General features: G+C 39.8%; 1 protein-coding gene across 3 annotated transcripts in view; it reads right to left on the bottom strand.

Moving 5' to 3' along the window:
- COL4A4 (collagen type IV alpha 4 chain) overlaps positions 1-27,452 on the bottom strand; it is a 123,132-nt gene that overhangs the window by 80,345 nt on the left and 15,335 nt on the right. For all 3 annotated transcript variants that reach the window (XM_029068969.2, XM_029068967.2, XM_029068968.2), the window contains 14 exons: positions 16,321-16,455; positions 15,454-15,498; positions 14,693-14,809; positions 13,013-13,075; positions 10,833-10,868; positions 7,950-8,012; positions 7,629-7,664; positions 7,414-7,455; positions 5,402-5,482; positions 3,241-3,294; positions 2,934-2,993; positions 1,764-1,808; positions 991-1,044; positions 227-296 (listed from right to left, as the gene is read on the bottom strand). In XM_029068969.2, coding sequence (XP_028924802.1) covers positions 227-296; positions 991-1,044; positions 1,764-1,808; positions 2,934-2,993; positions 3,241-3,294; positions 5,402-5,482; positions 7,414-7,455; positions 7,629-7,664; positions 7,950-8,012; positions 10,833-10,868; positions 13,013-13,075; positions 14,693-14,809; positions 15,454-15,498; positions 16,321-16,455 — 901 coding nt within the window. The remainder of the gene's footprint in view (positions 1-226; positions 297-990; positions 1,045-1,763; positions 1,809-2,933; positions 2,994-3,240; positions 3,295-5,401; positions 5,483-7,413; positions 7,456-7,628; positions 7,665-7,949; positions 8,013-10,832; positions 10,869-13,012; positions 13,076-14,692; positions 14,810-15,453; positions 15,499-16,320; positions 16,456-27,452) is intronic.

Raw genomic sequence — 27,452 nt, forward strand, 5'->3', positions numbered from 1 at the left:
TTCACTCATGGCACCATTATGAGTGAGTTTCATTGTCTTTGGTCTGCTATTTTTTAAAAAGGAAGGTCATGTTATTATACCATCTATAATTACTAAAACTGCAAATACCATGGTATATTTAACTAGGTACCTATCCCATAGAATTATAAATAAGATTCTGTGGCCATGAATTAAATTAAGTTTTTCAAATTTTTTATTTACAAAGATTAAGAAAAAAAGTACAAACCTTTTAGTGGAACAGGTGGAGTTACCATAATACCTGGTGGCCCTGGTTCCCCCCGGTCTCCAGGATCTCCCTGAAAGCATTAATTTTTTTTAGAGATAGCCACATTTTCATCTGCTGTCTAACAACATCAGAAGGACCAGGAGGACCTTTCTTTTTAGTAAAAAAAAATACAAGCTGCGCAAGGACAGCAGAAATTGGGTGGAATTCTAAAAGGAGAGAAAATGTGCGAGTTCTCCCATGTTCTTCCGATGAATAAGATACTCCATGGATATAAACAGATACATCTAGGAGGTATTAAACCATTCATGGGTTTAGTGCACTGGAGCAGTAAATTCCTAAATTGCAGCTATGTAATTCACCAGTGGTACTCAGTAGGGCCTTGAAAATGTGGGTCCTTGCATTTGGGGGAGGAAATATTATTGCCTCAGTCACCAACACTGGAGCATTTCTGGGGTAGGCAGAAGAGCATCATTAAGCTCAGGGATGAGATACAATATGTATTTAAAAAACACAATAGGTAGTAGCAACATCACAATCCCTTCAGATGCATTACTAATGAGCAGAATTGTACTCTTCTGAAAAGTGTAGAATATTCCCCTGCATTCTTCGTTAATGATTTATGTCTCAAAAATGCCACAGGAAACTCTTTTATCTTTATAAATTTAATCTTTGGAATGATTTTTATTTAGGAGTTCCTGTCTTGAGAGAAGGTTTGATAGGGAACATGGAGCCAGAGAAATTCTCTAGCCAAAAGATCTGATTACCTTTATGCCTGGAAATCCAAACTTCCCAGGAATGCCAACTTCTCCAGGTTCCCCCTAAAAACATCCATGAACACATATTTTGGTATTTTCCTTGAGTAAGCTAACATAAGTTTGTGGTCTCAGCTTTTATGGGGTAGCAGCATGGCATAGTGGGTAGAGGACAGGTCTGCAAGTCAGAAGGTCATGGGTTCTAATTCCAGCTCTGCCACTTCTCTGTGTGACCTTGGGCAAGTCACTTCACTTCTCTGTGCTTCAGTTACCTCATCAGTAAAATGGGGATTGAGACTGTGAACCCCACATGGGAAAGGGATTGTGTCCAACTCAATTTGCTTGTATTTCCCCCAGTTCTTAGAACAAACAGTGCCTGGCATATAGTAAGTGCTTAATAAATACCATTATTATTATTATTATTGTTTGAAAAAGGTTTATTTTGTTCCCTGACCCCAGTATGCTCTGCAGCAATTTTTGTTATTTAGTTTGGGGTTTTCTAGTGCTACAGAATGTATATCTCCAAATAATATAAAACATAATATTTAATTATATAATATTATATGATAAACAATAAAAATATAATGATACAACCTTTTTTATCAGTGGCATAGGTATGCTTGGGATATTATCTTGAAGCCCTCGTATAAATCACCTTATAAGAACAGTGCTTGGCACATTATAAGTGCTTAATTATTAGTTTTAAAGTCATAATTAAATAATTAATCATTATTAGTTTTAAAGTCATAATTAAATTATTTATCAGACCGATTATTTATCATTACCTTTAATCCTGGAGAGCCTGGGGATCCATAGGAACCAGAATGACCCTACCAAATGCAAAAATCAATATGTGAGAGAATAGAATTAAAATGAATGTTATTTTTTGCACTTTCTCATTCTCAAAGGGTTGTATGGTTAATTTGCTCCGTAGGCTTGTAAAAACACTTTGAAGGAAAGTTGCCAAGTCAATACAAGATTGATTCTTCTCAGTGTGGAAGCTAACGCAGTCCCCAGTGAAGGGAGAGAATGGGTAGACTTAAGATTGCATAAGGAATGCTCGGCTTGGAAGGAGGGACAAGAATGCCTTTCCCACTCCAGGCACAGCACAAGGATGTTGTCACATTCACATTTAGGGAAAAAGTTAGGGGCAGAATCTGGAGTAGGCTAGAAACAGGACAGAAAGCATATACACTTGGGGGTTTTTTTGTTGTTTTTAAAAATTGTATGTGTTTAGTCCTTACTACATGCCAGATACTTTACTAAGCTCTGGAGTAGGTGCAAGCTAATCAGGATGAACACAATCCCTGTCCCACACGGGGCTCACAGTCTTAATCCCCATTTTACAGATGAGGTAACTGAGGCCCAGAGAAGTGAAGTGACTTTCCCAAGGTCACACAGCAGACAAGTGGCATAGGGAGGATTAGAACTCAGGTTCTTCTGACTCCCAGGCCTGTGCTCTATCCACTCAGCCATGCTGATTCTTCATTTGGTGAGTTAGCCACTCCTGATCCCTTCTCCTGAGATCATGAGACTTATCCTTAAATGCACTTCCAAAAGGCACATTGGGGAGAAGCAGGACAAGTGGAAGCAGTGAATGACTGCTTCAAACAGTGCATGAGGGAGAAGGTGGAGGGACGCCATTTTTCCCAAGAGGGAATTACAGCATCCTTAAGACCTCTGGATAGGGTGATTAGGCTCACTATCATTTCCATTTCACTTCATTTCCAATTTTGGTCTGCCCTTATATCTGTATAGCAGGTATAATAATTCACAACACACTGATATATATTTGCATTTGATTGTCAAGGCAAACCATGCTTATTTTCAGGTTGCGAATATCCTGAATTTTCCCAGATGTGAGTCTAAAGTCCGTTTATAAAACATGGAAGAGAAACAGGATGGAAATACAGTAGCACTCATACTGCCATTCACTCGTTTTGAATCGTTCTTACCCGAAGACCAGGAAATCCAGGAATACCTTTCTCTCCCTTCACCCCACTTCCAGGTTCACCCTTCAGTCAGTTTTAAATGATATGAGATATGCACATGAAATGTTGATGAGAGCCATCACAGTTTTCAGCAACGGGGATAGAACAAAAGGAGAGACAGAAATTACTCTTGGCAGCTTAAAGAAAGGGTTAGATTATAAATTCAAAATGAGTGATTCCTATGCCAACGTTGAGCCAACAACTAACATAAAAATCAGGAAACCCATTAATAAAGGTACCTAACATCCAAGAAATAGAGAGTATCAAATACCTTAGCTCCAACTGGGCCAGGGAGGCCACTTTTTCCAGGCATCCCTTTTGTGCCCTGAAGAGCAAATTGAAAAAAGAGTGTTATTTTAAAGACCAGGCTCTCGTAAGCACTTTTCAACCACAGGTGATATGTTATAATGGATTGACTGACACATGTACACTGACTATTTATTATATAAATCTCAGTTACAATTACCCAATTCTCATTAACTCTGGAGACAATAAATATTCTACCAGGCTTCCCCTAAGGAGCAAAGTTGAAATCGACTGGTTCCTGCATGGGATTTGCTGTTTCCTTTCTCGTCTCTGATTTAACTTGGATTTGTTCAATTTAGTTCAAGGAAGCATTCCTAGTGTATCTTATTTTACTTAGAGATTGAATTCCAAATGTTTCAGAAATAAAACCTTCCTAAGGAACATTTGTATTATAATAAGAAATGAATCCTTTGTTCCTTTTTATAATTCCACTTCATACTTTCTTTGATCAGTACATCTAAAATAATAACAAGAACTTGAATTTGCATGGCTTTTCCAGAGCACTTTCACATCAATTATTCCATTTTATCCCCACAACATCCCTGGAAGGTTGGGAGACAAGTGCTGTTTTCCTATTTTCTCCCAGACTTGTTCTTACCAGGACCCTAAATGTCTCCAATAAAATCTACAATGCAGTGCTGAAGGATTCTGTTATATGTTTAGAAGATTTAGGTAGCGTGGTAAATATTAGAAATTATGACTAAACTGAATAATGAGTAGATGATAACAGTTTATGTTCTAGGGCTTTGTACTGACTGTGAGGAGGATCATACCAGTAAATTAGAGGTCTGCCTAATACATTCTAATATTTACCAATTCACGCTTCAATTAATGAAAAAAGAGGGTAATATAAGAAAACAGATCAAAGAAGCTGATGCCGCAAACCAATAATCTGTTCCTCCACAGGACAATTTAGGTTTCTGATGATTTGATCTTCCATAAAGAATAATAGGTGAGACTTGGTTAACAATAATAATAATGATAATTGTGGTATTTATTAAGTGCTTCCTACGTGCCAAGCACTGTTCTAAGCACTGGGGTAGATAAAAAATAATCAGGTTGTCCCACTTAGGCTCACAGTGTTAATTCCCTTTTTACAGATGAGATAACTGAGGTACAGAGAAGTTAAGTGACTTGCCCAAGGTCACCCAGCAGACATATGGCAGATTCGGGATTAGAACCCACATCCTCTGACTCCCAAGCCCGGGCCCTTGCCAGTAGGCCATGCTGCTTCCTGAGGCTTAGGGACTGAAAAACTGCCTAGAGGAATTGTCTGGAGTGAGAGTGGCTCGCACATACCAGTTGCTACCTCTTGTCTTTGTCAGCCATGTTCCCACTGGGGGATTGAGTGCAACAGGTTAGCATGCAGGCAGGAGTTCATCATACTGAGAAGTGCATGTATGATTTATCATCGCTGTGAACCAGGTCTATGGGCAGAAGGGGGATTAGGACCCAAGGTCTTAGGAATCACTGGGCATGCTTTGCACCAGACCAACAGCAGGGCTCAATTTTGATTTTTATAGTCTACTGAACCATGCAAAAACTGCACCCCCACCAGCTGAGCGAAAGGGAGATTAGCAAGTTTATCAGTAATAATAACTGTGGTATTTGTCAGTGCTTACAATGTGCCAAGCACTGTTCTAAGCACTGGGGGTAGATATAAAGTAATCAGGTCGGACACAGTCCCCGTCCCACATGTGGCTCACATTCTCAATCCCCATTTTACAAATAAAGTAACCAAGACACAGAGAAGTTAAGTGACTTGCCCAAGGTCACACACAGCAGACCAGTGGCAGGGTTGGGACTAGAACCATGACCTCCTGACTCCCAGGACTGTGCTCTATCCATTATGCCCTATTGGGAGCTATGCTCCTCTGTGTGTATCAATATTTTAAGTGAGCTTTTAAAGGTACAAAATTTGATCATTTGATGCTTACTTACAATTTAGAGTTATTGTATTGACCCACGTGTTTAATTGTCCAATATGTTTGACTATTACTCTTCTAATATAAGGATGCAAGACAGTGTAGAAAGTGCAAATAATGACAATCGGAGAAATGACACTAGTTCCTTTAAGTACAATTTGGTACCACCAATACTGAAAAGGAATAGATTTGAATACAAACTTTTTCTCCTTTGTGGAGACATGAACTTGGAGGCCCAACCAGTAGGGGTGGCCCTGGAGGCCCTTGATGTCCAACTTCTCCCTGTAAAAAATAAAGAAATACTGACAGTATTATGTGGAATTTTGTCTGTATGAATCACGATGCAACTGCCTAGTTTAAATCCTGTTTTTGAAGTGAATTTTAAAAACATTTATACACTTGCAAATAAAAAAGGTAATTCCTCAATGCACACCCATTATTTATACCCTTCTTAAACCTGAGTCCCTGCCTTAGTCGTTATCGGTAGTAGATTTCTCATCTACTATTCCCATTTTCTCTACCAGGATATGATTCTCAATGTTAATAATAATAAAAACAAATAACTGTGGTATTTGTTAAGCATTTATTATGTGTACTAAGTGCTGGAGTAGATACAAGGAAATTAGGTTGGATACAGTCCTCGTCCCACATATGTCTCACAGTCTTAATCCCCATTTTGCAGATGAGGTAACTGAGGCACAGAGAATTTAAGTGACTTGCCCAAGGTCACAAAGCAGCAAGTGGCGGAGGTGGGATTAGAACCCAGGTCCCTCTGACTCCCAGGCCCATGCTCTATCCATTAGGCCATGCTGCTTCTTTCTTATTATTGTAAAGATCTTTTTTTCTTTTTACCCTGACTTGTCCAATAATTTAAACTGCTAAAGCCTTAGTAAAAACAGAACAAGTAATGTTTAAAGCTTAAGTTAAAAAAGTTCAAAGACAAAGAGGAGATAAAATTACTTTTAATTCTACTGGAATAAAATCAGGTCTGCTGTATCTTTGCAGTTCCATTTCCAGGATGCTTACAACTCACTACAAAGACTGATGAACAACAATATTGAGCTTGGTGAAGATTATCATCTCCCTCCCCGACTACTGCATCAGATTCCCTGCCTCCTGTCTCTCCCCACTCCAGTCCTTACTTCATGATGCAGCCCAGATCACCTTTATAAAAAAAATCAGCGAGTGCATATATCTCCCCTCTCCTCATTTACCTTCAGTGGTTTCCCATCCACCACCACATCAAACAGAAACTCTTTACCATCTACTTTAAAGCATTCACTCAGCATTCCTCTCCTACCTCACCTTGCTGATTTCCTAATACATCTTAGCCCACATATTTCACTCTTTTAACACCAACTCACTCATGGCACCTGGGATTTCACCTCTCTCTCCACCAACCCCTTATCCATGTTCTCCCTCTGGCTTGGAACACCTTCTCACTTCATATACGACAGGCCAACACCCTCCCCACCTTCAAAGCCTTATTAAAAATATATCTCCTCCAAGTGGCCTTTCCTAAGTCCTCATTTCCCCTACTCCTTATCCCTCCTGCATTTCCTATTCACTTGAATCTGTACCCTTAAAGCACTTGACATTCACCCCACCCTCAGCCTCACAGCATTTACGAACATATCCATAATTTATTTTAATGTCTGTCTCCCCTTCTAGATTGTAAACTCCTTGGGAATAAGGAATGTGTCCACCAACTCTGTTGCACTATACTCTCCCAAGGGTTTAGTACAATGCTCTGCACACAATAAGCACTTAATAAAGCCATTTACTGGGAGGCAGAGTGGTTTAGTGGAAAGAGCACGGGCTTGGGAGTCAGAGGTCATGGGTTCTAATTCTGCCTCCACCACTTGTCTGCTGTGTGACCTTGAGCAAGCCACTTAATTTCTCTGTGCCTCAGTTACCTCATCTGGAAAATGGTGATTAAAACTATGAGTCCCACCTGGGACAATCTGATTACCTTGTATCTACCCCAGCTCTTATAACACTGCTTGGCACATAGTAAGCACTTAAATACCATCATTATTATTTATTGATTGGGTCCACAAAGATCACTCCTGAGCTTTTTCTGGCTTGAAACTCCAGAATGCAATATTACATAATGATAAAAATAGCATGTGATGAAGGTATAATTACCAAAAAGAAAATCTTCTAAAATATTATATGGTTACATCACTTTTAAATAAAAAATGCATACTTACTGGATCTCCAGTTTGTCCTTTAATGCCAACTCCTGGATTGCCCTAAAAAAAAGAAATGGTAATATGTGCTCAGTAAAAAGCAAAAAAGGATTTCCTGCTTGATTATGTTACTGATGAAATGAATCACCTTTCTGATTTTCCCTGTTGGCATGTTCCTCGGATCAAAGTATATCATCTTGCCTTGTATATAAATACCTGAACCAGGAAATTCTTACCTGCGCACCTGGCAATCCAGGAAGGCCTTGAGGACCCTAAACCAGCCACAGAAAAATAAAAGTTAGCAAAACAACAAAGAGTAAGCTTTGTTTCCTTAGTTTTGTGTTTTGAGTACACCCTCTGTTCAAAAATCAAAGTGTTTTCATTTTGAAAAAGGGAGTTTTTTTACAGCTTATGGTTTACTCAGCAACAGCAGCCAAGGACAGGTAGAAGGGCTAGCTTAGTCAATCAGTGTAGCCTGAATGGGGAAACAGTTTTTCCCAGGAGAGCACTTGAGTTCAAATTATTCAAATTAAGCAGAACACTAATGTAAGACTTACATCTGCACCTGGTTTACCCGGAAACCCCATACCGCCCTTTGCTCCCCTTGGGCCCTTTGGTCCCTAGAAACAAAACAAATGTAAATATGCATTTATTAGCAAAAAATCTACATCTTCATTTATCTTCACTTCAAAGATCTTCATGAGATCTCTTTCTTTTACACTAGATTCCTCTTCTATTGACTGCAGTATGCCCAAGCTTTCTCACTAGTCTTCAGGATATATGGAAGCTGAAATGGACCACAAGTAATCAGAAGAGGTTAACTTCTGGCCCATGGAGGAGTCTCCATATTGGGAGAAATTCATTTTCAAGAAGGGTAAGTAGAAAAAGAAAAAGGTTCTTGGGTGCTCTATACAGGTAAAAATGCCTACTTAAAATGCCTTAGAATTTAATTACTAGCTCAGTTCTCCCCAGGGGGCACAAGCAAATCCTTGGAGAGACTGTAACCCTACTTCCCCCTCCATCTAGTTTTTGAAATAGGAGTAATTCTAGCCTCCGCCTGTTTCAAGGGCAGGATTTCTGGGAAGCGGGATTGCTCCCCATTCCTTCTAAACCCACAGCCGACTCACTCAGCCACTTAGCCTCTGTCAGATTAAGCCTCAGGATATTCTGGGAATGTTAAAGTGGTCTGTAAGGTGGTTATCTTAGTGGGGGGCTGGAGAAATCTCACTCAGTGTAACATTTGGGCACTTCTATTCTGTCCCCTAACAAGAGGAGAATAGGACTAAGTACTTAATATTTCCATGACCGATGAAAAAATAGATTACAACCTGCAAGATAAATGGGAATAGAATTGCTAGCCTTGGTTTATGGAGATGTGTGGGATCCTTCAAGAGAGAAAATCTTCAAGCTGGAGATTACAGGATCAATTCAGCATCTTGACCAAATTACATCTCTCCAAGAACAACTGGCCTAAAGTTAACACTGGAGAAGCCAACAGAGGAATTTTGGCCAAGCCAAATGTGAGTCAGGTAAGGTAACTACTTCCTCATGCCTACACGTGAGAAGCAGCGTGGCTTAGTGGAAAGAGCACGGGCTTGGGAGTCAGATGTCATGTGTTCTAATCCTGCCTCTGCCATTTGTCAGCTGTATGACCTGGGGCAAGTCACTTAACTTCCTTGTGCCTCAGTTACCTCATCTGTAAAATGGAAATGAAGACTATGAGCCCCACATAGGACAACCTGTTTACCTTGCATCTACCCCAGTGCTTAGAACAGTGCTTGGCACAGAGTAAGTGCTTAACAAATACCAACATTATTATTATCATTATTACACCTTTCCACCCTGTTCCCTCAAATCTGGGTGAATTTGAGTCTATTTGTGCATCACATATCAAGGCTGTAGACAGTCTCAGATGAATTAGAGTCATGACTCCTACCCTAGGCTTCTCCTCCCTTCCCCCACGGGATGAGGCCTTCGACCTTGACCGACTCCTTGCAGTCTCCAGCCCCAATATCGTAGCTCTTCAGCTAACAGGACTGTGGCCGATGTTAGGTCTTTTGAGATTGCAGTTCTCAATCTTGGGAAGTCTTAGAGCCCCCCAGGGTGGAATCTATGACTCCAATTAAGCAGGTTTGTCTGCAGCTCTGAATATTTGCTGGACAAATGGACTATAATTAGCTCAAAAGAGGGAAAGATGACTTGGCATAATAATAATAACAGTAGTATTTATTAAGTGCTTACTATGTAACAGGGACTGTACTAAGTGCTGGGTGGATACAAGTAAATTGGGTTCAACACAGTCCCTGTCCCACATGGGCCTCACAGTCTCAATCCCCATTTTATGGATGAGGTAACTGAGGCACAGAAAAATTAAGTGACAAGCCCAAGGTCACACAGCAGACAAGTGGGGGAGCTGGAATTAGAACCCATGACCTTTTGACTTCCAGGCCCATGCTCTATCCACTGTGCCACTCTCATCTCTTCATAAACAGTATGGAATTCTGGCATATCCATCTGATATTTGACTACCTCCACCTGAGGCAAGTATGGGCAACCACACCTTGTTCTTCACCTAGGAAACAGTGTGGTTTCTGGGGACCAAACTGACTTGGAGCGAACCTCCTTGTCACTGAGGAAACATAGATTCAGAGGTAGCCTGCCTGCACAGTCCAAAGCTTTGATTCCAGCACACACTCTTGTTCCACTGCTAGGAATGCCAGCATCTTCAAGGACCTTATTTATGTTCGAGCCTTTGGCACGGCCTAGGATCCCTGTCATGGATTCCTATTACCCATAAGGCCTACAGGAGGATCCCATAGGCTTCATGGGAGAGCTTATCCACCCAAAAGTGACTTTGGGAGACTTAGTAAATTCCCCTTTTTACAAAGTGCTTAGAAAGTGCTTTCAGAGAGTGAGCCAGCTAGGCCACTGTGGTGCAGTGGAACAGCACAAACTTCACTGAATGATGAGGCTGCAAACAAAATCTATGAAGAAAAATTAGGTTTTGTTTCTTTCCACAGCACTTATGTTATAATAATAATAATAATAATAATGATAAAAGTGGCATTTGCTAAGTGTTTATTATGGGCCAAGCACTGTAGTAAATGATGGGGTTTAACAGGATAATCAGATCAGACTCAGTCACTGTCCCACATTGGGACTCAAAGTCAAAGGGAAAGGGAGAGAGTATATTTAATCTCCATTTTACAGATGAGGAAACTGAGGCACAGGAAAGTATCCTGATCTCCCCAGGGTCACACAGCAGGCAAGTGGCATAGCCAAGACTAGAACCCAGGTCTCCTAAATCCCAGCCCTTTGCTCTTTCCACTTGACCCCAGTGCTTCTTAAATCAGGAAAGCAAAAGAGAAATTTCATTGGAGAAATAAGAAAATGTCTTATGCTGGTAGAATCAGAACATGCAAATTACTCAAGAAACTTACAGGTGAGCCAGGAGGTCCTGGGATACCTTGATCTCCCTGTAACAATAAGTATTTCATTAGTGAGTTGTTTAAAGGGGATGATACGCTAGCTTCATAATGACTAGGATTCCACTATGGATCATTATTCTGAGGAAATTTCCTAACTTCTTTTGTACAGTAGGGACTCAGAAAATACCACTGAGATTGACTGGATTTTATAGAGGGGAACTAGATCTAATGGGTTATGGGAATGCTCTGTGAGATTGGACCTCTCCAATCTGCATAGGAACAACTGTTCAGGGTAAAAAAGCAGCAAGTGAACCCTCGGTGGCCAAGGCAAGAGGAATCAGGGAGGGGTGTCGGTGGAAAGCTAAGAGTTGGCAGAGTTGTGGCTTCTTTCCTTCCATTATTGAGCAGAAGTCCACCCTAAGCCCAACCCTTCCCCTTCTTGGGCCTGTTTTACACCTCTTCTTACAGCTTCACTGAGAGAGACTCACCTATAATGAGAGGCACTCACTAAATATTACTTCAACAACTACCAATAGTAGTCCTGGAAAATGGCAAATTACCCAGAAAACAGAAATGCTGATTTATGAAAAAATTCATTATTTTGTCCTTCTAGCATTATGGATTGTACTTTCCAAGCGCTTAGTACAGTGCTCTACACACAGTAAGCATTCAACAAATATGATTAAATGAATGAATGATTATAGCCTGTAGACCAAGTTATCACCAACACTGTTGAAAAACATGATTGTAGTGACAATATGGAATCAATTCCCCAATAGATGACGTAGGTAAGATGGCAATGTCAAAAATTTTCTTTGAAGATTTCAATGAAGTAATACTGTATAGTTTGCTAGTGCCCAAGATTATATTTACTCTGAAATAATGCAAATATGTTGAAACATCTGGTAGTCAGTTGTTACTGTTGACCAGAAGAATTTAAACAATTTAGTAGGAAGAACCAGATTATATGGGCCATCAGGAACCTAGAAAATACCTGTAGCACTGAAGGATAACCTAGATAGAGTTTATGTGATTATTCATTCATTCAATAGTATTTATTGAATGCTTACTATGTGCAGAGCCCTGTACTAAGCACTTGGAATGTGCAATTCGGCAACAGATAGAGACAATCCCTGTCCAATAATGGGCTCACAGTCTAAATGGGGGAGACAGACAGCAAAACAAAACAGAACAAAACAAAACAAAACAAAACATCATCAAGATAAATAGAATCATGGAGATAGATGAATCATTAACAAAATAAATAGGGTAATAAATAATATATACAAGTATGTACAGTGCTGAGGGGAGGGGAAGGAGGAAGAGCAGAGGGCGGGAGATGGGGGAAGGGGAGGAGAGGAGGATCAGAGGGAAGGGGGTGGGGGGAGGGGAGTCTTTTCTGAACAGCATCCCAAGTCAGAAAACTCTGCTGATGTGCTAAAAACTACCCTTAATGATGCTTCCAAAATTCCCATGCAATTTCATATCATCCTAGCTCCACCCAGCAGAAAATAATGAGCAGGTGTCATTTTGAAAGTAAGATTTTTAGAAGATGGATTAATCCTGTAAAGCCTACTAAAACTCTTCAGATAGATCTGAGAAGCCCTAGGAAACCCACTCTAAACTTCCCCACTTTCCCAAATACTCAATTTCATTTAAAAATTTTGAGAAAATGGAACTGATCTTAGAGGACATTGTCAATTCCACTAATAGACAGCTGAGCAATGTCATCACTATTTGCATAAGTATTGATTCAACAGTAATTTCATTTACAGAATTGTATTACCACTGCCATTTTCCTGCTTTCCAAAAAATGGGTATAACTGGAATTGGTTTGATCCCAATCTTTATAATGGGATGACCCATATTGCTGTGATAGTGTAGAAAACTCTTAAATCAATAATCCTCACACTTTATATGATATGCATGGATGATGCATGAATGAATCATGGTAGAAAATCTGAACATTCACAAGCACTCAGAGTCAGATTCAGGCATGGAGAGAATATATTTTAACATTAAAAGAGCTAATGCACAATAATGGCACCTCCTCGTAGTGTTTTTGATTTCTTTAAAATATGCATAACCTCCAAATTAGGGCAATACTGGCTTTGACAAATAATTAAATAATTATTCAATTACAAGAATTTCACACATCTGACCAACAGTTGAAAACAATGTTGGATACTTACAGGTGGACCTTTCTCTGCAACATATGCTGAGATTCCTTTCTCTCCTTTTTGTCCAGGTAGACCCTGAAAATGTTAAACATTTGTTTAAAAGAAAAATCTAAACAAAATTATGGTACATTCTATTTTCTTGTTCACTAGTTCCTAAACTGAATTATGATTATTATTCCCTGTGTCCCTCCCTCGATGGCTTTAAGTTATTATCATTTGAGAGTTTTTGGTCCACAGAGTCTCAATTCACCTGAAATTTAGCTTCTGGCTAATGATTTTGCATACATAATTGAGTTCACTTCTCAAAAATGCAGAAACCATATAATAAACCTCTCTTTGGTGGTTAAGTAACACTTAAAGCTGGATGAACCATGGACGTGGATAAGAAGAATTGGGATGCCAGTTTAATATGTTTATCGTATTTGCTGTACCATCAACTCAAAGTATAACAAACATAATAACAAACATCTTTCAAAGAACACTTTAAAAGTGAGCCTGGATCCAACCTACATAGTACCAGTTTCAGTAAAACATATTTTCAGCAAAAACTTTTAGAATCTGCTGAGATTCATTCAAACAAGCGTTCATTGTTTATTTAGAAAGTGAATGTCTAAGAGCTCTCTTCCTCACAAAATTTTTAGCCTGAAAGTAATTACTGTGGAACCACCTCTAGCCTTTCCTGAATATTACGATTCAGCTATAAAATGAGATTTCTTCCTCTCCTGTAAAATGAACTTCCTTTGCCTAATAACTAGCAAAGGTCATATGGGCCTGCCAGCCTGGAACACAGGTGGAGGGTTGTGATGGGCAGTAAAAGAGAGCAAGTGGGAGAATAGGATTTGCTATACTTTACTCTTTCGAGAGTTAGGGTATTTGGTGGACAAATTGCAGCGGAGCAGAAAAGAGTGGTGGTAACAGATAGTTATCTTGAGAGCCCAATACCCATCTGAAACAGATTCAAGTTCAAATTATGAGAAGCAACATGGTCTAGTGGAAAGAGCATGGACCTGGGGAGGACCTGGATTCTAATCCCAGCTCTGCTACTTGCTTACTATGCAACCTTGGGCATGTTACATAATGTCCTCTATGCCTCAGTTTCCTCTACTGTAAAATACAGATTAAATACCTTTTCTCCCTCCTGTGAACCCCATGTAGGACAGGGACTGTATCCCATCTGATTAACTTGTACCTATCTCAGCACTTAGAATGGTGCTTGACACACAGTATATACTTAACCAATGCAATAATAATAACAATAATAGTAATCATAAGAAGTTGATCTAGCTGCTCCCAAGCTTCACGTAAGTGATACTGGATTTGGGGACATGACATATCTCTTTGGGATATTTTGGGATGAGAGTTTGACACATTCTTAACTGTGTTTGGAAAGGAATGTATCTAAATATGTATGTAGGCTACATGTGGCATGTTTCAGGTAATTTAACTGAAATGATTAAATACACCAAATGAAGCCAACAATAAACACTTTAGCCCAACCAGGGGTCTCTAAATTCCTGAAAGAAGCATGAAGGAATAATCCCTTACAGAGGAGGTTCCTGAGATTTCCACATGAGCTAACGATGAGAGGATTATGAAGCAGTCAATTTTTCAATCATAGATTGAGGATAAAGGTCGATCCTAAAATCAATGCTCTCCCTGGGAAGGAACATTTAGATTTCAAATATGCCTTACAGCTGGGCCAACTTGTCCTGGGTATCCATGTTGTCCAGGAAAGCCTGGATCTCCTCTTGAACCATTATGGCCATCTAAACCCGGTTTACCTCTTGATCCGGGAGGTCCTGGGTAGCCCTAGAAAAAGTTCAGTTAATTTACATAGGAAAAAAGGTCATATATTTCAAGTGTAACAGTTAAACAGTTGTCAGTTGCATATATATAAAAATATATAATAAGGGTTTTGTCTCCAAATCTAACCTCTATATCATCTGGAATGGAGAATTTTATGGCTTTATAATGAATGGAGAAAAACAAATCAATCCTTATAATCCCTCATTAACCTCTCAATTATAGATATCTATTCTTTACCCTCACCCCTTACCGTAATACTGAACTAGTCCTAACTAGCCCAAAGACTGGCTTAATACACAATGAAATTTTTTAAACAAATGAGATAGTAGAGGGTTGATTGCGATTTTGTGAAATGATGGTGTCCGGAATTGGTTGGTCTCTGGGGCTTGGCCCTTGGCCTTCATTTTTCACTCCAAAAGTTTTACTTCAAAATGTTAAACCTGGCCTTCTATGTGATTCATATTTTAGAAATCTCCTTTATGAATGTTCTAGCCCCCTGATTTTTCTCCAGCAGTGAATTTGTATTCTACGAATTACCATCATCTATATTTTAAAAATTCCTATTCATAGGAGTTTTAATGGGTAGGAAACCTTGTGTTACATTTGTAAAACATATGATTTTGCTTTTAGTTAAATTCATTACTTACAGGCACACCATCCAAACCTGGAAAGCCAGGAACTCCTGTTGGGCCCTGGTAAAATTAGAAAGAAAACAAAATATGAAACTTTCATTCCTCTGGACAGAAAGTCAGATAGATTAACTTTGTGAAATAATAATGCCTGGTATTAAAGTAGGTCTTCAATATACTAGCCTATTGAATAATATGTAACTTTGAAGTATGTGTATAATGGCAGTTAACACTCAAGTGTAGCTTTTTATTAGTAATAATAATATTATTATGGTATGTACCAAGTACTGTTCTAAATGTTGGTGTAGATAGAAGATATTCAGATTGGACACAGTCCCTGTCAAATATGAGGCTCACAGCCTAAGAAGGAGGGAGTAGGATTTAATCCCCTCTTAGGTGAGGAAACTGAGGCACAGAGAAGTTAAGTGGCTCACCAAAAGTCACACAGCAGACAAGTGGCAGAGTTGGGATTAGAACCCAGGTACTCTGACTCTAAGGCCCATGATGTTTTATTTAAGCCATGCTGCTTCCTTAATAATCATAATAATTATTATCATTATCATTATGGTACTTGTTAAGTGTTTACAACGTTCCAAGAACTGTACTAATTACTGGGATAGATACAAGATAGTTGGATCAGATGCAGTCCCTGTCTTACATGAGTTTCACAGTTTAAGTAGGAGGGAGTAGGATTTAATTCCCATTTTACAGATGAGAATACTGACACACAGAATTTGTGACTTGCTCAAGGTCACACAGCAGACAAGTGGCAGAACAGGAATTAAAACCCAAGTCCTCTGACTTTGAAGCCTGTGCTCTTTCCCCTAGGCCACACGGCTTGCCAATAATTAATTATTTTTATTTTATGAGGCTTATCATTCTTACCTTATCACCCCTTTCTCCAGCTGCTCCCGCAGATCCATCATCCCCTCTCATTCCTTTCTCTCCTGGCAACCCAGGGGGTCCTGAAGCTCCACATGGTCCGATAGGTCCCTGTGGTCCAAGCTCTCCTGGCTGACCCTGGAAAAACAAAAAGCGAAGAAAATATTCAGACCTTTCTAAGGATGACCACACGGCAGCTGAGGGGAAAGAAAGTTATTGGAGTCTGCATGTTTCTTACTGGCAAAAATATTTGCAGCCTCATGTTCAAACCTATAGAAGGGAGTTTGATCACTAATACTTTTAATAACTGTTTAGGGGGCTACGATGAGCTGCGGTAATAGGGCAACTCTAAGTGGGATTTCTTCCTCAGGTTGGCATAATAATGAATCATTATTTCTTCCTAGTCCGAGATAGGACAGCTGGGCCTAGGGGTGCTGCTGTCCCTGACCTTTAACATTCAGTTGCCAGGATTCCTGGGAATGGATCGAAGGTAAGGACAAGTGGTGCCTGACTCCCTAATGATTGTTTTGACTACAAAGCTTAGACACTGAAGGTTAGAAATTTATGTCTCATCGCATGTAGTAATGTGATGTTCTTTCCATGGAAACACTTTTTTCCTAAAACGCTCTTGCTGCAGGAAGAAACGATTACTGTCTGCTATAACTCTGGTTGGCAAGAAGAAGCAACAGTGAGAGCCTCTGTCAATCCCTTCTTCACCAGACTGAGGGTGGCCACCTGGGAGAGAGGTCACCCTATTCTGACACCACCAGAACTTTCCATAAACCCTTGCGCTGCTCCACTCTGACAGGGAGAAACAGCAAATGAGAGCTTCCGCCTGTCCCTTTTTGTACCAGATTGAGGTCTGTTGTCTGGCCACACCACTGGGTTGACTCATAAGCCCTTGCTGTGCTCCAGCACTGCAGGGAGAAGCATCAGCAAGAACCTGCTTTAACTTCTTTTAATATTGGGAAGGCTGAGGCTCTGACTTTCATGATTGTTGGAAGCTGAGCTGTGAGGAGATTGAAACCCCACTCCTCTGACCCAATGCCCTAAGCTCTTTCTGAATTTATCACTGGTTTAAATGAAGTTCTTATTAAACAGGTGCAAACTCCATTTTTGTCAGTCATTAGCAGAATGAGTGCTTTTGGATAACCAGTGCTCTGACACTAGGTCAGTTGCCCTGGTTCACAGTGCTCTTCATGTGGAAATACTGCTAATTATAAGAATGATTTGTCATTTCAAAATTATTTCTAGCAAGAGTAATTCACTATTTCAGCGTGTAGATATTTTCAATGATAAGACTAACCTTGGAAGAAGTCATTTACTTATTTGTCCAGGGTGAGGGACAGTTTATAGCAGATGGTTAGAAAATTTTATTGATTTCAGTATTTTCCCATCAGTGTAGCTACATAGAAAAGGGAGGACTGGTGGAGTATTTTGAGCAAGATGATACTGTATCGTAACCAAGCTAAAAATATATTAATAATAATTGTAGTGTTAAGCACTGTACTAAGCACAGGGTTAAATACAAAATAATCAGGCCGGACACAGTCCCTGTGCTAGATGAGGCTCCCAGTCTAAGTAGGAGGGGGAACGGTCATTGGATTCCAATTTTACAGATGAGAAAACTGAAACACAGACTAAGAGACACAACAGGCAAGTGGTGTAGCCAGCATTAGAACCCAGATTCTCTGATCCCCAAACCTGTGCTCTAGCCACTAAGCTACGAGATAACTTTGACAAGAAATGAAACTAACAATAAGAAAAGTAAACATTCACTTAATAAAGAGATCTGAAATTATAGGATTTTTTAAAGAAACTTTTTCCAATTGCCATATGTATAAATGGACTTATTCAAAATCCAAATTAAAAATAATAATCGAGGTATTTATTTAGCACTTACAATGTGCCAACATCTAGTGTAAGTACAAAGTCTTACTAGGACGTAGAACAGAAGAAAAACTATTGGATCTCTATAGATGAGGAAACTGAAGCACAGAGAAGTTGTGACTTTCAAAGGCCACACAGCAGGCAAATGGCAGATCCAGGATTAGAACCCAGATCCTCTGAATCCCAGGCCTGTGTTGTTTCCACTAGGGCATGGTGCTTCTCTGAATTGATTACATATTCATTTTTCAAAAGGGAAAAAACCCAGAGGAATGGTTATGGGTACTGATGAATTTTTTACTTTTTGTCTTTGTGTTTACCTGATAGCATATTTTTTTTCAAAAGTGGTTGTGGTTATCAAATAAATTCATTTAACTCAACACTTAGAATAATATCAATGGATATGACTTTATCAAGTCCTGCACTATTGGGTGTGGCAGGATGGGTGGTAGGGAGGGGGAAGAATATGTGCGTGTGTGTGTGTGTTTGTGTGTATTTCTCTCAGCTCAAAGCCCTATAATGACTCAAGCTTTAAGATCAAATTGATTCAAGAATTGTTTCCTTAGCACATCCTAAATTAAACTTGTAACTGAAATTAGTTTCTTAGCTTAAAATCAACAATGTAGGTACTATTGGAATTACATTAAAACACAAAGCACATATAAAAACTCTGCAGAAAACATCAGTATCTTATTAATACCAGTCTTGTAAAGTGCCACTAGGCTGTTTGTTCCAGGGGACCAAATCTGAGAGAGTAGAATTGCCTTTTTATAGTCTCAAGACTGTGTTTTGGCATTAAGTTGGTCTACCACCCAATATCAGGGTATTACAAAAAAATCCTCAAATTTACATGATTTTAAAAATATGGAAAAATGTACTTATCAATCAATTGTATTTATTGAGCTCTTACTGAGTGCAGAGCATATGAGGTAAAAAAAAAATAGGACGCATTATTTATTTAATCTCTCCTGGTTATTTTGTATCTATCCCAGCACTTAGTACAGTGCTTGGCACAGAGTAAAAGTTTAACAAATACCATCAACATCATCATAAGAGAAGCAGCATGGCTTAGTGGAAAGACTACGGGCTTAGGAGTCGGAGGTCATGGGTTCTAATTCCGCCTCCACCATTTGTCAGCTGTGTGACTTTCACTTAACTTCTCTGTGCCTCAGTCACCTCATCTGTAAAGTGGGGATCAAGACTGTAAGCCCCACATGGGACAACCTAATTACCCTGTATCTACCCCAGTGCTTAGAACAGTGCTTGGCACATAGTGTTTAATAAATACCACCATCATTATTATTACTATTATCACTTCATTTCAAGGCACAATCTTGTTCTCATCTCTCCCATCTCCAACAACTTGCTCATGTTCTTCCCTATTCCTGGAACCTCTTTCTCCTTCCCTTCCATTTCCTCCCCCTTCTGAAATCACATCTCCTTCCCTGCCTTAATTTCCTCCAGACACATATTTCTTTCTTAAGCACTTCTGTGTCAGGGATTCACCATCATACATAGTACTTTTGTACATATCTTGCAAATCCTATTACTTAAGAACTCATGAACATACCCCCTCTTCTTTCTTCCTCCTACCTAATTTATTTTAGAGTCAGTTTCTCTCCAATTAATCAATCAATGGTACTTACTGAGCACTTACTAAGTACAGAGCACTTATTATGTGCAGAACAATATACTGAGCGTTTGGAAGAGTAGATACAACAGAATTTGTAGACATGTTCCCTGTCCATAAAGGGAATCCCTTGCTAGATTGCAAACTCTTTGAGGTTAGGGATTTTGTCTATTAATTCTATTGTACTTCCCCAAGCACACAGTAAGTACTCAGTAAATACAAACTGACTTACTGACTGACAACATTAAATACTGCAGGATGTAGGTCTACTTTCAGGAAATAAAACTGTGATTAAGACAAAAAGCCACTGGATGTCACTCTTTCTTCACAAAAAAACCTTAAATGGGACTCAAATTGACTTAACATTGAAAATACATAGTGTTTGAAGTTTCACTTTTATCTGATGGAGCAATTAAAAATTTAAAATATTAAAGACAATTAAAAATGGTATCTCAGTAAATTTCTCTTTAGTTCTGAAAATATTTGTAACATACATTAAAAGGAAAAGGATCAGCATGAAAAAACTACAAATTGCCTATTACACCCAAGGCCTTTTAACATTTCCCAAGTGTTTTACATGCATTGTGAATTATTAATAAAGGAATGGCTGGTTGCTGGTGGGGTGGGATTTTTAATTTAGAAGGAGGAAAAAAAAAAGTAGGCCCCTTATGGATAGCCCCACATCTCAGAAATCCTCTAACAAACTTGCCCTCAGCCACTAGAAAATTTGTAATTTTGGAAGTCATTCATTCATCCAGTATTATTTATTGAGCGCTTACTATGTGCAGAGCACTGTACTAAGCACTTGGAATGTACAGTTCGGCAACAGATAGAGACAATCCCTGCCCAGTGACGGGCTCACAGTCTAACTGGGGGAGACGGACAAAAACAAGACAACATAATCACGATAAATAGAATCAAGGGGATGTACACCTCATTAGCAAAATAAATAGGGTAATAAAAATATATACAAATGAGCACAGTGTGGTGGGGGGAAGGGGGGGAGCAGAGGAATAGGGGGCTTAGCTGAGGGGAGGTGAAGGGGGAAGGGGGAGGAGCAGAGGGCAGACGGGGAGCAGAGAGGGAGCAGAGGGAAAAGGGGCAGCTCAGTCTGGAGAGGCCTCTCGGAGAAGGTGAGCTCTCAAGGACAGAGCTTTGAGACACTGTCCACTCTGGAGCATGAGCAGGGCACGGGGCAAAATCCATTTCATGTGCAATTTGTCCTCACTCCAAACCACCTAGCAGTCCCAGGGCATACCAGAACCAGCATGGGGCGTTAGATTGGACCCAAGATAGTTCAAAGGATCCAAAGCCACTCCAGCTGCCATCTATACTGGATTGTTCCTAAACTGGGGACCTTATGTCATTTCATCTGGGTCCCCGGAAATTCCTTTGAAACCTCTGAACTACTAAGGGATCCCAGAGCACATAGCCCAGTGGGACCTCTGGGCCAGAATCTGTTCCTGCCTCTGCCCAGTCCCAGAGCATGTGCAAGCCTCTGTCTTCAGGCACTGGCACCAAACCTATCAGGGCTATTGGCCAGGATTTTTGGCTGGGGCCAGGATAGAAAATGAGAGGGGGGTCATTTTGGGATAGTCACAGTGGGCTGTTTTGACCACAGCTGAGGTCCTATCCTAAGGGCAATGGGCCTAGGATGGAGGCCCTTAGTCAAATGACCCTGCCAGACAAGAAGGAACAAATTGGATACACATCCCAAAGGCAACTGCAAGAAGAACACCTTTCCTAATGCTATCCTAGACCCAACGTGGACTCTAGAGGAGTTCTGGAATACTCTGAGCCTTTCTGAAATAATAATAGTAATTGTGGTATTCATTAAGCACTTATTTGTATTTGTCAAGCACTGTTCTAAGTGCTGGGGTAGATACAAGGTAATCAGGTTGGACAAAGTCCCTGTCCCACATGGTGCTCACAGTAAAATCCTCATTTTACAGATGAGGGAACTGAGGCACAGAAAAGTTAAGTGACTTGCCCAAGGTCACACAGCAGACATGTGGCAGAGCTGGGATTAGAACCCATGTCCTCTGACTTTGTAAATTCAGGAAAAATATTCTATCACTGAGACTAGATGCTGGCTGACTCGCCTCTTTCTTAATCAAGAATAATCCAAACAAATCACTCCTCTCTTCCCTGAGGGGATGCTCTATTGGATTATTCCCACTAGCACATTTTCCTCCCTGAACTCCATTCCAAGACAAACCGCCCACTATGAAATAGATGCCCCTCTTGCATGATATCTAGTCTCTCTACATTAGATTTTTAACCAGTTATGATGATCAATGGGCATGTTTCTCATATCATAAAATCAGTTCCAAAATTTACCATAAGCCTGGAATTAAATATTTCATGTAACAGGCCCCTGATGATCATGTCATCCTTATCTTTCTCAGATAAATTTCATCACCTCTAATGTTAATTCCTTAGAGTTTAATGAGCCTTCCATGCTTAAACATTTATATTTTCTCAGCTATTTTCCTTTCTGTGTAATTCTAAGGACAACTATAATTTCATCAAATTCTACTTACTCTACTGTCAAACTGTAAGGAATGGAATTAATAAAACATTTAATCGACTTTCACAATGAAGCATTTTAAGGAACTGAGACACATAATTGGTCCTTGATGTCAATGTTTTACAAGAACTTTGTGTGAAGCAGCAACATTTAAGAATAATCACTTCTTTCAAAGTTAAAGAGACAAAAACAGCAAAAAGGAGAAATATGTGGTAAAACAGCTATGGTTACTGGACTTGATGGGACTTCACAGCCTGGTGGCCACACACACATTGAATGGTAGGAAGTGGCTCATTCTCATGCGATGCTTCTGCCATGAAAACTGGAATGGGAAATTTGTCACTCCTAAAAGTGAGCACTTTGACACTCTTAAAACAATGTCCTTAGGACAATATTTAAGTAAGTTTTTGCATTTATGATAGTTCTGGCTAGGAAGTCCATTTTTCATGGTGTTTGGTTCAATACTAAGTGGAGGCTTTGTCTCCAGTGATAAGATCTGGCTGATTCCAAAGAGCAAATTTATTGACTAATTGCTAAATCTCCACTTTCTTTTGTGCTGTGCAGACCCAACCTGTATATAAAAACAATAGTAATTTCTTTCAAAAATAAAGGGAGATTGCAGACTGGAATCACTGGGAGTTCATTGTGGGCAGGGAATGTGTCTGCTTCTTGTTGTATTCTACTCTCCCAATGCTTAGTATAACAAAAACTCCTCACCATTGGCTTTAAAGCATTTAATCACCTTGACCCCTCCTACCTCACCTCTCTACTCTTCTACTACAATCCAGCCTGCACACTTCCTTCCTCTAATGCTAACCTTCTCACTGTACCTCTATCTCATATATCTTGCCACCAACCTCTCGCCCATATCCTACCTCTGACTTGGAATTCTCTCCTTCCTCATATCAGACAGATTATTGCTCTCCTCCACTTCAAAACCTTACAAAAGGCACATCTACTCCAAGAAGCCTTCCCTGACTAAGCCCTTCTCTCCTCTTCTCCCACTCCCCTCTGTGCGACTCTTATTTGATCCTTCATTCATCCTCCCTCCCATCCCCACAGCACTTATGTATATATCTGTAATTTATTTATTTAATCTATTTATTTATATCAATGTCTGTCTCCCCTTCTAGACTGTGAGGTTGTTTGGGCAGGAATGTGTCTATTGTTGTGTTGTACTGTCCCAAGTGCTTAATACAGTGCTTTGCACACAGTAAGCACTCAATAAATGATTGATTGAATGAATGAAAGAATGTTTTCTGTTAGCGTATTAGGTCCTTGAGGGCAGGTAATAATAATAATAATAATGTTGGTATTTGTTAAGCGCTTACTATGTGCCGAGCATTGTTCTAAGCGCTGGGGTAGACACAGGGGAATCAGGTTGTCCCACGTGGGGCTCACAGTTTTAATCCCCATTTTACAGATGAGGTAACTGAGGCACCGAGAAGTTAAGTGACTTGCCCAAAGTCACACAGCTAACAAGTGGCTGAGCCGGCATTCGAACCCATGACCTCTGACTCCAAAGCCCGTGCTCTTTCCACTGAGCCACGAGGTACTCTCCCAAGCACTTAGTGCAGTGCTCTGCAAACAATAATAGCCCCCTGTGGTCGATTGAGTGATTGTGTTCATGGTAGACAGTACATTTATGTCAGATTTTATCAAGCAATCATGTTTTCCTTTGAACATTTCAGGACAAAAAGTTCTAAGTCACAAAATCATAAGCAACATGAGCATCAGATTAAAACTAACAAAGTAGGTCATATAGATGCAACAGACATTAAGTAATTTGACCCAGAACCAACAATAATCTGCAGGATTCGGGTTCTACTATGTAGAAAATGAGAGAAAAGATTTGAATAATTTAGAATATTGTTTCCACTCATGAACTTTCATCTCTAATTTAGTATCAAACTGAACTATCAGGGACTTATCATTACTGCAACATTTTTTTAGTTTAATAAAACCTTTGCAAAAAAACCTTTCTGGCCTTCACAGAATTGTCAAGGATATGTTGTATCTCTATTTGGACAATTTGTTCTTCATTTTTTTTTTTAATGCACTGAGCCTGCAAGTTCCTATTAATCATCAGTTGGTTAGCTGCCTTCTACCTCCATTCCTTCAATATAACTATATTTTCAAAGCAAGTATATTATTCTTTATTACAACGCACTTTTTTGTGAATAACAGTTTGATTGTAGAACCCAAAAAAATTTCTTGAAACTTGAATACCAAGCTCAATTTCTGTTTAATTAAATGACTGCCTTCCTGATACCACAGTCTGACATTTGGAAGTATTGGTGACTCTTCTTTCCCCTTCCTTGGTAATGAAGCAGCAGTGCCTAGTGGGGAAAGCGCATGGGCCTGGGAGTCAGAAGACTTGAGTTCTAATCCCAGTTCTGCCAAAGCCTGCAGTGTGATCTTGGCCAACTTATTTAATTTCTTTGCATCTCAGTTTTCTCATCCATAAATGGAGTCAAATACCTGTTCTCCTTGCTTAGACTGGGAGTCCCATGTGGGACAGGGGCTGTGTCCAACTTGTTAGTTTGCATCTACTTCAGTGCTTAGAGCAGAGCCTGACCCATAGTAAATGCTTAACAAATTCATTCATTCAGTCATATTTACTGAGTGCTTACTGTGTGCAGAGCACTGTACTAAGCACATGGAAAGTACAATACAGCAATAGAGACATTCCCTGTACAATGATAATAATAATAATAATTATAGTAATATACCTTATATGCACCCTAATTGCATAACTACGTGATCATATTCACATTCCATCAAAAGCACTTTTCCACTATTACAAATTCTCCAGAAAAACTGAGGGAATTTAATTAGAATTAGGCGAACATTTCCATTTCCCTGTAAGATTACCTTGAGATTCAATATGTCACTTCTAGAGGTAATAATATGAACATCTCCTGCTTTTTTAAAAATGGTATTATTAAGTATTTACTATGTGCCAGGGACTGTACTAAACTCTGGGGTGGATACAAGCTAATCAGTTTGGACACAGTCCCAATCCCACATGGGGATCACAGTCAATCCCTATTATACAAATGAGGTAATTGAGGTACAGAGAAGTGAAGTGACTTGCCTAAGGTCACACAGCGGACAAGTGGTGGAGAAGGGATTAGGCACTAGGTCTTTCTGACTCCCAGGCCTTTCTGACTTCCAGTTCCACACACTAACCATTAGGTCACACTCTACTATGAAAATGAAATGAGAGACTCTAAAAAGCAAAGGTCAGAGACTATTTCTGGCAGTCATTGTCCAATACGTTCCATCTCACTCCCTCTTACCTGGACAATTAACCCAGGATCCTAGCATTCAGAGGCACGACTTATTTACACCTTCAAGATACTATGGATGGGTTAAACTTGGAGAAAGTCTCATCACATCATATTGCTACTGATTAGAGAAATCCTTGAGACTCGGGATTCCTGAGGGGATTGCTCTGAACATAATGTATTGGCATTTAATAAAGTCAAGCACATTAAAATGGAGGGCAGTAGTAGAAAGCAGAGTGGGAATGATTTACTAATATGTAATATGATTTAACAAACATTTTTTGAACAAATGTTATCTGCTTTCACCACTGGCCGAAAAAAAGAGAGCGAGAGAAAAAATGCTAGAGAAATAAGGAATGTGATTTGGGAGATGATTGCTTTTGATGTCCAGAAACAATTTAGTTGGTGTCCAAGGTGTTTGGTAGCTGTCAAGGCAACCACTGGCTGGATTACATTTCAGTATGGTACTGACACTATGTTACAGTCACTTTGGCTGTTAATGGGCTCTTCATGTTAAATAAAGAAACGTTTGTGTGCAATTTTGCTGGTCAAGATTGCTGTACTTCTTTCTAGTAGAATAAGTGATCATTATGGTATTTAGTAAATGCTTGTTAAGGCCTGGGGTAGATACAAGACAATCAGATCAAAGACTATCTCCTATCCTAAGAAGTAGTAAACAGTGACCTTTCCTCTAGTTTATAGAAAAGGAAATTGAGGATCAAAGAGTTTAAAGTGACATGCCCAAGGTCACTTCTAGGATTTTACAGGATAGTAGAAAATTAGGACTAGAACTCTTGAACCCCAGACCCAGCCTCTTCCACTAGACTATGCTGCCTTTGGAGTGAGAGAGTATAGTGGGCCTGTGCAAACCACTGATACTATAATCAATTCTTCCCCACAGGCCCTCAGTCCTGAGGTCTCAGGACTGATGCTTGCCTATTGTTCATGGTGGGAGATTCCAATATTAGATCCTCAAACAAGGAGCTAAATGTAATTTATAAAAGACAAAGCCTCTGGCCCTTCGGGTGATACCATCTCCATGGAAGCCAGGGCCCAGAGGTTGTTCCGGCTCCTCTTTCTCTAATCGTATTTATTGAGCGATTTCTGTGAGCAAAGCTCTGTACAAAGCACTTGGGAGAGTACAATATAACAACATACATATTCCTATGCACGACGAGCTCACAGTCCATAGGAGGAGACAGACATTAATATAAATAGATAACTATATAAATAAGTTGGGGAAGTAGCGTGGCTCAGTGCAAAGAGCCTGGGCTTCGGAGTCAGAAATCATGGGTTCGACTCCCGGCTCTGCCACTTGTCAGCTGTGTGACTGTGGGAAAGTCACTTAATTTCTCTGTGCCTCAGTTACCTCATCTGTAAAATGGGGATTAACTGTGAGCCTCACATGGGACAACCTGATTACCCTGTATCTACCCCACCGCTTAGAACAGTGCTCTGCACATAGTAAGCACTTAACAAATACCAACATTATTATTATAAATAAATACATAAACTGTGGGGATGGGAAGGAGGATGAATGAAGGAGCAAGTAAGAGTGGTGCAGAGGGAGTGGGAGAAGAGGGGAGACAGGTTTAGTTGGGGAAGGTTTTCTGAAGAGGATGTGCCTTCTGTAAGGCTTTGAATTGGGGGAGAGCAATTATCTGTCTGATATGAGGAGGGAGGATATTCCAGGTCAGAGGTGGGATATGAGCGAAAGGTCGGAGGGGAGATAGATGAGATTGAGGTACAGTGAGAAGTTTAGCATTAGAAGAATGAATTGTGTGGGTTGGGTGGTAGT

This window comes from Ornithorhynchus anatinus, chromosome 7 (assembly GCF_004115215.2).
Source record: "Ornithorhynchus anatinus isolate Pmale09 chromosome 7, mOrnAna1.pri.v4, whole genome shotgun sequence".
NCBI classification, from domain to species: domain Eukaryota; kingdom Metazoa; phylum Chordata; class Mammalia; order Monotremata; family Ornithorhynchidae; genus Ornithorhynchus; species Ornithorhynchus anatinus.